A 10,319-nucleotide genomic window follows, 5' to 3' on the forward strand; every position below is an offset into this window, starting at 1 on the left:
TCCATCCTCCGGTGGAGACGCTCCGCACACTCTGGAACAACTTGGCGCATCATCAGCATCATCTGGACGGAACATTTTGAACAGAACTGAGGAAAATATAGTCGGAATATTATATTTCTCCTTCACTTCTACTAATGTGAATGCTTTTTTACCAGCGGCAGAGGAAAAAGGACAGCTTTTCTTTCACTCGTGCGTAAAAGTCTTTTGATTGAATTATTAATTGAGCGGAGAGGAGTATCGGCTTCATGCTGTCACTGATGTTTTCCCTTCAGGCTCTGGATGGGCTTTGAGCTCTTCACTCACCGAACAGGATTTAGGAGTTAATTCGAGCTGTTAAACATAAACGTTGATTAAGCCGCTCTCACTTTCGAGCATCAGGAACTTCGCTCTTTCCCGCAGACACATTTCTTTTTACGCGTTTTCATTTGGATCAGCAGTGAAGACAGACCCACTCCTGTGGCTCTGAAGGACACTTTGCTGTCTTCTCCAATTGAAACGGGTTTGATGGAAACATGATCAAAGCCGCAACCGGAGCGGTCCTCCTGCACATTCCCCCCCTCCACCTGCTCCCGCTGCTGCTGCTGCTTCATGCCTGTCCGGCGTGTCTGTCCGCGCAGCCCGGGCATCCAGTGCGCTACTTCGGACAGATAGCCGAGAACTCCCCGGCCGGGACGCCGGTGGACGGGGTGGTGCTGTCGCTCGGAGCCGGCGGCTGCTCTGGCGCGGACCTGAATGCCAGCCTCATGGGGAATTACGCGTCGGATTTTAGGCTTGTTCACTACCACGGCCACCGGGACCACCGGGGGCATCTGGGTTTGGTGTCCGCCAAACCTCTGGACCGGGAGTTTATAGCGATGTACGAGCTGACAGTGGAGTTGCCACCGCGGTGTGTGAGGAGACCGGCCGCAGTCCAGGTCGAAGTGTCGGACCGGAACGACAACATCCCTCGGTTCACCAGCGGAAACCAGACGGTTGAAGTGGACGAGCTGACGCCGCTCGGTACGGAACTGGCCCGCTTTGACGCGAAGGACGGAGACGCAGCGAGGAACGGACGCGTCAGTTTTTACGCGTCACCGGAGTCTCATCTGCTCCATGTGGTTCCACAAACCGGGCAGGTCAGGCTGGTCGGGTCCCTGCTGGAGTTCAGCCAGGTGACTCTGCGCCTTTACGTGAAAGACGGCGGAGATGTGGCGCTGATAGGTGAACCGGTGTTCCTGCGCATCAACGTCCGCCGCACCCGCAGAGCGCGGCGGCGGCCCCGCGCTCTGTCCGAGAAGCTGACCTACACCGTGACCGTCCCAGACCACGTCAGAGTCGGGGACCTGGTGTTCACGGTGCCGGACCAGAGGTTCGAGCAGCGGTGGTTCGAGGTGATATCCGAGGCCGACTCGCCGGTTCAGATCGAGCGGGACTCGGGGCGTCTGTACCTGGCGCGTATCCTGCGGGAGCCCGCTGAGGTGGTGGTGAGGATCCAGAACCTGCGAGGTAGGAAGGCGTTTTTCTCTCCGCGCGTAAAAGCGCAAACGGGCCGAGGTTCCCGCAGAGTTCTGATGCTGCATCACGAATGTTTGACTGCTCAGTTCATGTTTTATCTGCTGGTGATCTGAGCTCATTCACAGCAAAGTTACTGATCCCGATGAAGTCGACTCGTGTGTGTTTGGTCTGAAAGAGAGAGAAAAAAGAAACGTTTTATTCAGAAAGACGAGTTTTAGAGAAGAAAACGCTTCTGAACGACAGAAACGGATCCTTCTGGTCAAAGCTGTATTTCGGAAGCAGTCGATGTGAGGGGGCAGCCGCTGCAGGCTGCAGGCTGCCTGGCGCTCAAACCGAGTCCTCACAGTCTCACAGCTGGTTTTAAACGGATTGTGCACTTAAGTCAGTGTTTAAAGATGAACTGATTTAGGTCCTGATAGTCTTTGTGCAGGGCCTTCACCAGGGGTTTACATGTGGTGGGGTCAAAGGTCAGCAGGAATGTGATGTGTAATCTGTGATGTAGAGGACAGACTGCAAAGAAACATGTCTGGTCCTTTAAAACAGCGGCAGCAGTGAGTTTATTGCAGAATAAACTGCGTGGTGTTTATTCATTGAGATGTGTGTGTGTGTGTGTGTGCGTGTGTGAGTGAGTGAGTGTGTGTTGGCTCATTTCCAGCAGAGTTTGAATCGACCTCAACCGTCAGCGGCTACTTTCCACCCTTTCATTCATTCCTTACAACCCTCCTCACATCATCGCCAAGTATGTGTGTGTGTGTGTGTGTGTTTGTTGGTGTGTGAGGGACACACTCACTCACACACACACACACACACACACACACACAGAGGGTGAGCGTTTTGCCAGCAGATCGTTAAAGGACAAACAGAATTGACCGTGTGTGTGTGTGTGTGAGGTGAGCAGAGTAAACACACCTCGACTCTCTTCACACACAGATTTTAGTTTTAAAATGGCATTAACACACACACCCACACACACACCCACGCACACACACTCTGATGCCTCTCCTGCATGTGATTATTTCAGAGCATTGGACAGAAGCGCGTGTTTGTTTTGCTCTGCTTCACTTCGCTGCTGTAATGCTGCACTTTCCCATTTGAATTAATAAAGTCACTCTGTCAGACACTGTCATCATTCCAGAAACAACAGCGAGGTTTCAGTGAGGTTATCCAGCTGAGGTTATCCAGCTGAGGTTATCCAGCTGAGGTCAAAGGCGCACTGTTGTTCACTGCAGCTGTTGGTTGTCGTGGTTTAAAGAAACGTCTTAGTTAATACGATCAAGTTTGAAAAAAGAAACAATGTGGAGGAAAGGTTTTCCTAATCTTGCCAATAACATGTCAATCATCAGGAACTTGATCATTTAAATGAACTGATTGATTTGTGGAAGCTCTGCCTGGCAGGCTGAATTCAGGGCAAACAGTCTCCCGCTCATCCAAAACACACTCGTAGAAATATTTCAAATCACTGCTGAACTCGGTCAATATTCACCTGAAGTCAATCAGTGTCACTGAAGCTCAGGATGAAACGACATCCAGATGCCGTCATGGTCGTCAACCCCCCCCCCAAAGCAAATGTTTGACTAAGAGCCTAACCTCTCCACATCTGGAGCGGCGGTGGCTCGGCGTTCTGGTCCGATCTGACTAATCAGTCGATCCAAACTGCATCTCTGCTGTTTATTTGCAGAAATCAGTTGTGTTTGCTCACCTGGAGCTTCCCCAGGTCTGAACACACGGCCGCCACCAGCCAGAGCCCCGACAGGAAGCTTTGTTTGTGTTAAAGCAGACTGTGTGTGTGTGTGTGCGTGTGTGTGATTGGCCGACACGGAGCTGAGCATGCTGTAAACTGGCCGGCTGATTGAGGCGACCTGTCTTTCGTCTGCGCTGGTTGTGATTTGATCTGTGGGAACGAGGCCTGGGTGGCCGCGGCCGTGGCGTCCGGTGGAAGTCACACTCTGCACGCCGGCCTCTGATTGGTCAGCTGGCTCGACAGATTCTCTCTCTGTGGTTTAAGTAAATCTGAGCGTGATCTCCATCAGTACTCATCAGTACCTTTAATTAAACCCGACCCTGACGTTCACTGCACGCATGTTTCAATTTGTGGTGTTGTTGTGTTGTAGTGAACTTTGGTGGAGTTGTGACAGGATGTTGAGACACTGAGCAGTCAACACACACACACACACGCACACACACACACGCACACACACACACACACACACACACACACAGTTCTACACTGCATCCTCCACACACATTCCCACACAGATTTCACCACATTAACTGCTTTCATGTGACTGCAAACCAGCATCCACATCATGCACATGCACGCACACACACACGCACACACACACACACTCACACACACGCACACACACAGATCTCTCTCTGTCTCTGGCAGGTCATCCATCACTGCAGATGGCAGCGACTCCACTGACTCTGTTTTATCCTTGACATTCAATAAATGTACAGGAAGCACACACGCACACACACACACACACACACACACACACACTTATTTGTCCTCTTGTTTATGACTTCATGACTTCAGGCAGCTTTCCTCCTCTGTGTGTGTGTGTGTGTGTGTGTGTGTGCTTGAATTGGCTGATTTGACCTGAAGATGATGAGCAGCATGGAAACAGTCGTGAAGCGAGCGCTGACACAGGCTGATGGAGGAAACCGTAACGAAGCATCTGAAGCTGTGCGACTTTAGAAACGCTGTTGTTTAATTGGACGATGTAAAGCTCAGGATGTCTGTGCTCTCGCTGCACCTGAAAAACACAAAATGAATGAAGCCTGCTGACCGAAGCCGAGCAGCTAGCTGTCACTCAGAGCGGCCGTGCTCATAATCATCCATAACTTTCAGCCTTAATGTCTTTAACTATGCAGGCCAAAATAAAGTCAGTGACTCTGTTGGTTGAAGCTGATTCATCTCATGAGTAACTTTCCCAAAAGTCAGAGTAAGACTGGTCTGTTGTGGAGCTGATGTTCTGTCTGCGAGGCCATCTTTGTTCAGGGAAGCACGAACCACAGCGAGCGTGGAGACGATGGAGTCCGTCGCGTCTCATCGGCGTCAGGAGACCAGTTAAACTTTCATCACGTCCGGTGAATATTTTAAGACGATCAGCTCCACAGCTCGACGTGTTAGACACGTTTAGGCTGTAGCCACAGTCGTCAGCGCTAATTGAGCTGCCGCGCTGTTGTTGCTGCTGCTTCATCTGGAAAAATCTGATCACAGAACAGCTGAATCTTTGAGTTTTAGCAGATGTGATTACTTACACTTGTTAGAAGCTGAGGCCGGTCAGATCCAGCGAGGAGAGTCTGATCCTGGATTCACATTTGAGCTGCAAACTGTGAGCTGAAGAAAACGTGAACGCAGCTTCAGAAAAGTGAAGCAAACGTCAGAGAGCACAAACCTTTTATCCTTTACCGTCCCATTAACTGCAACGAGAGCGTTTATTTGCATATTTGGATGAGAAAATTGTTCCTTTTGGCTGCAATTAATGCAGCCGCGTGCACACCGACGTGCACAGCGACGTGCACACAGACGGGTCCGTTCGCTCGTTAGACGGCAGCCTCCATCTTTACTCGTATTAATTGTCTCAGCCGACGTGTGTGTTTGTGCAGAGCTCACACAGACACACATTCTTACACAAACATGGCCCTGGTCTGTCTTCTGTGGTTGGAAGCCCTGAGGTGACACACACACACACACACACACACACACAGTTTTTTTTCTCCTGTTTATTCTATTGTCTTTATTTCTGGATTTAGCCCGAGGCCTGAAGCAACCTGCCATCACACCACGTGTTTGTTTGTTCGTGTGTGTGTGTGTGTGTGTGTGTGTGTGTGTGTGTGTGTGAGACGCCAAACACCACAGGACTGCGTGTCCTCGAGGCTGCTGAGCTTCACAGTGATTGTGTGTTTGTCACTGTCACATACATTGATCACACCAGTGTCGGTACGCGTGTTTGTTTGTTGGTATTTCAGAGTGTGTGTGTGTGTGTGTGTGTGTGTGTGTGTGTGTGTGTGCGTGTGTGTGTGTAGCTGCAGGATAAATTATTGTGACCACTCACTGGAGCTCCCCAGAATGACCTTTTTAAAAGGCAACAAAGCAGCAACACACTCATAAATAATGGTCCATTTTCATCACGTTTGCAGTTCAGGATGAAACGAACGTGCAGCTCGTTAGATGTGATCATATTTAAAACAGATCATCAGCTGATGAACCCAGAGGTTAAAGGAGCAGTCTGTACGTTCTCAGAGATGAGAAGAGATATCAGCCTTATGTTTGTCCAGGATGAGTTTAGCCTAGCTTAGCACAAAGACTAGAAGCAGAAGGTAGCAGCTAGCCTAGCTTCATCACAAAGGAAGCTATATTTCCAGCATGTAACACTCCATAAAACAACAAACATGTTGTCCAGAGACAACATGTCGACCAGAGAGCCTGCGAGGTGTTGATAGATGTGTGGTTCAGATTCAGTATGGAGGCTGCAGTGAAGATCTCAGCCTCAGGGGGCGCTAGCAGGACTATAAGCTATTAGAGTTTGTTTCTTTCCGATGCGTCCTCATCCACCCTCTACCTCTCCACCACTTTGTCCCCTTTGTTTCTGTATCTATCTGTTGCTCTAATAGCTTATTGACAGCCAATCAGCAATAGCCTCAGGCGAGACCGCTCACCAATCACCAAGTAGGACAAGGTCATCGCATCCGGGCCGCAACAACACGCAACACATGACATGCTGAGTGTGCGTCGTTGAAAAGCGATTAAAGTGAAATGAAAGCAGTTTTTTTGCTGGTTTGATCTTCAATGATCGTTTCTGAACAGCTGAGAAAACACGAGCCATGCTAGCTTTTCCCCCCTGATCCTAGTCTTTATGCTAAGCTAGGCTAACCACAGCCTGACTCCAGCTCTGAACCTAACAGGCAGACATGTGATTCATATTGATCTCATGTCTCACTCTCACAAAGACAAATAAAAGTTTCAGAACTTTCCTTTAACTGTACGAGTTTTAAATCAGTGACTCGACTGACAGAGTCCTGAATAATTTTCTCTTCACGTGACGCCACAAACTGGACTCATTGCTCCTTTTATAATGTCTGTTTCATTAAAAATGGATAATTGGTGTACTGTGGGCATCAGCATGCAGTTTATACTTCATGGTGGATTCAGGAGACAGTCTGTGAGCTGGAAGGACAGGAATCAACCCTGTGAGCTTTTTATGGTGCGTTTACCTTCACACAGAGGGATGGAGGATAAAATGAGGTGTGAAACTACGGAGTGAGACGCCGTGACCCGCATGAAACCACACGGAAACACCTGATCCTCTCACACACACACATAGAAACATGAGGCAGTACAGATGCATCCCACAGAGCTCCCAACTGGAAACACACCTGGTTAACACACACACACACACACACACACACACACACACACACACACACACACAGTTGATGGACGTCTCTCTCGGACACTTCCAGTCTCACTCAGATTAAATACATGTGCAGTGAATCATGTGATCATAACTTATGCTGCCTCTCTAACACACACAGCCAAGTGTCAGATCTCCAGAAGCCTTCATCTGTGTTAATTAATGACAGTCTGGAGCCGACATCAGAGGCCACACACACACACACACACACACACGGCAGCGTCTCCTGTGATACCCTGAGTAGAGCAAAGTGGTGATCAAGGCTGATGTGATGACGATCACACACACTTTTTTTATCCATTTTCCAGCTGTTTCCAGCTGTTCTCTCGCTCCCTGCCTCCACCCTGCGGCTCTTTGTTTGACCTTTAACCCCTGCACCTCTGATCCTGGTCACATGACTTCAACCAGGGCCACCGCACTGAGGCGGCGGGGGTCCCGACACCGAGGAGGGCCTCAGCAAAAAGCTGGACCGGGCTCAACTTTTGCCTTAATGCAATTCAGCTTCATCCGGCATGTTTCTATAATGTTTCTATGATTTATCTTTATTTTTCTGCTGCTCCGCCCATCCTGCGCAGGTGTTTAAAAGTCTGCTCCGCCCGATGAAGACGTGCTTTATGCTGTTAGATGTTGGCCTCAGATCTGGTGCCGCTTCAGCTGCAGTCAGGCTTAAAGTCCCCTGATGTTCCTCAGATATTCCTGTAAGCGTCCTGCCTTCTCTGTGGACGGACAGGTGTCCCTGCAAACGAAGACAGGACAGCTGGTCTGAGAACAGTGACAGTAACACTGTGGACTTAATGGACGGACGTGCTGCTGCAGCTCTGCTTTCGGTCTGCAGAAGGAGTTCTCGTGTGGACGGCTGATATTTCTGAGCACTTGTGGAAGCGCGTCAGATGTTTTTCGAGTTAACGGCGAGCGATAATGACAGGACGCGCTCAGACGGAGCTGCAGACTGTGAACAGGGATTATATAACAGAAGCGAACAGAGACGTCTTTTCTCTCCGGTTTAGTCGAGCTGTTCCTCTCGCTGTCCTGCACCGACACACGCTGATAATACAAACTGACTCCCCCCTCTCATCTCTGTCTTCCTCTCTCTGCTGAGCGATGAAGAAGAATCTGCAGACTTTACTTCTCCTTCAGTGGCTGAACAACATCCATCAAAAACAAAGCGTCCGCCTGTTAGCGCACGCGAAGAGCGGCGCGCCGATGAGCTGCAACCCCAGCTGTGTGCACATGTTTGCTAACATGTATGTGAGAAATGTTGCACATCTGTTTTCTGCATGTAAACCCCCTCCCCCGGAATACACACACACACACACACACACACACACACCCTCAGGGCTGTTACACATCATCGTGTCTGTTCATGTGTGTGTTGACGTGTCCTCGCTAATTGTCTCCCATCACACTCTGCTACTGCTGTTGTTCTCTTACAGCTGAGGGAGGATGGATGGATGGGTGGGTGGATGGATGGATGGACGGGTGGGTGGATGGACGGACAGACAGATGGATGGATGGATGGATGGATGGGTGGATGGGTGGATGGGTGGATGGATGGACGGACGGATGGATGGATGGATGGATGGATGGATGGATGGATGGGTGGGTGGATGGATGGATGGACGGGTGGGTGGATGGACGGACAGACAGATGGATGGATGGATGGATGGATGGATGGGTGGGTGGATGGGTGGATGGATGGACGGACGGACGGACGGACGGACGGATGGATGGATGGATGGATGGGTGGGTGGATGGGTGGATGGACGGACGGACGGACGGACGGACGGATGGATGGATGGATGGATGGGTGGGTGGATGGGTGGATGGATGGACGGACGGACGGACGGACGGATGGATGGATGGATGGATGGGTGGGTGGATGGGCGGATGGGCGGAGCTGCTAGTGTGGCCGCAGACTTTTCAGGCCAGGCTTCAGCGAGCTTCCAGCTGGAGCCGCAGTTTGTGTTTGGCGTCTTTCTCCTCGTTTCAGATGCCTTTGAGGGAGGATGACAGATATAACAGGAAGTGACAGTGAACTCACTCCAGCTTCATTCATACTTCTGCAGCACAAAGCCACGATGCTGCACCTACAGCACAGTGCCTCTGTCAGTGGATTATAATGAGCGATGCGTTCATGTGTTGTAAAGCTAATGTCAACATCTGCTGGGTGGCTTAATCTGAAACATCTCATCATTTATTATTTGATTCATTTATTTGCATTAATGTTTTGAATCTGTGACTGATAAATGTAGTTAAAAAAAAGTAAAAGCACAGCACAGGTTTCCAAAATGTAGTGGAGCAGAAGTATCTCAAAACTGCTCTGCAGGACAGTACTTGAGTAAATGTACTTAGTTACATTCCTCCTCTGGCTGTATGACGCTCACCTGTAATGTAACTAAGCTTTTGTGATTGTGATTGGTCAGTTCGGGCCACGTCTTTTTTTACAATCCCGCGGGTCAACGCTGACTTTCGGTTTCAAACATGAACATCGGCCTCCAACTTCCTCCACATGAGGGCTTTCCTGCTCTTTATACTACGTCACCTGACTTCCTCCTTTGCGTCCTCCAGCCACTAGAGGTCGCCGCCTAGCGATAGATAATGGTCGTAATAACCTGCTTGCAAAGTGGATGTACTATGTCGCTTTTTCGTTATTTGCTCTGATTAGCTTTGCAGGAAAATTTGAAAAGTGGCCATAAACGCAGAGCAGACGGATTCAAAGAGAAAATTCTGGAGGGAAAAGAAAAATGATTTCAACCTTTTTCTACTGAAATCTGAGCAACATCCACAGAGCTGCACCAAATCATTGATCAGACCACGAAGGAACAATAAAGACCTGGAGCTAAGTCTGAGTCTTACTCATTAGCACTCAGCGATAATTACTGTTCAATACAATCACTTTTCTTTAGAATAAAACTTATAAAAAAAAACGTCTGTTGGCATCGACGGAGGACTCCCCTGTTCAAAGTCTCTGAGGACGACCGGACTCACGAGAGACTTTCAGTCGAGAAGGAAAATGAACGAGGTGGTTTGTGGAGCGGCGATGTGTCAGCTTTATCCAGCAGCGCTTCGTGACCTTCACTGATGCCTGCGGCGTGAAGAATCATGTTAACAACCTTAACTTCTCCAGAGCGCCGGCCTGTCAGTCAATCCGCACCGTGACTCTCCTCCTGCGCCTCCCCTCTTCCTCCTCCTCCTCCTCTCCCTCGGGCTCTGGTTCCTCGCCCCGGGGAGACGGTCTCTGCGGGTGAGAGGACGGACGGAGAGATGACTCTCGACTCGCTTCCTTCGCTTCGAGTCAAGGTCGCGGTGCCAATTTAAAAAGCGTCCTCCGCTCCGGAGCTTATCTGCCCTGAACTCGTCTCTTCAGGCCAGATAAGCTCTTCAGGGGGATCAGAGGCCAGA

At 49.8% G+C, this 10,319-nt stretch overlaps 1 protein-coding gene across 1 annotated transcript in view; it reads left to right on the plus strand.

The window, feature by feature from the left end:
• The first annotated feature begins 512 nt into the window (after positions 1–512).
• Positions 513–10,319, plus strand: part of si:dkey-22o22.2 (neural-cadherin) — a 113,993-nt gene continuing 104,186 nt past the window's right edge. The window contains exon 1 of the mRNA XM_041941845.1: positions 513–1,485. Coding sequence (XP_041797779.1) covers positions 513–1,485 — 973 coding nt within the window. The remainder of the gene's footprint in view (positions 1,486–10,319) is intronic.

This window comes from Chelmon rostratus, chromosome 8 (genome assembly GCF_017976325.1).
Source record: "Chelmon rostratus isolate fCheRos1 chromosome 8, fCheRos1.pri, whole genome shotgun sequence".
Classification (NCBI taxonomy): domain Eukaryota; kingdom Metazoa; phylum Chordata; class Actinopteri; order Chaetodontiformes; family Chaetodontidae; genus Chelmon; species Chelmon rostratus.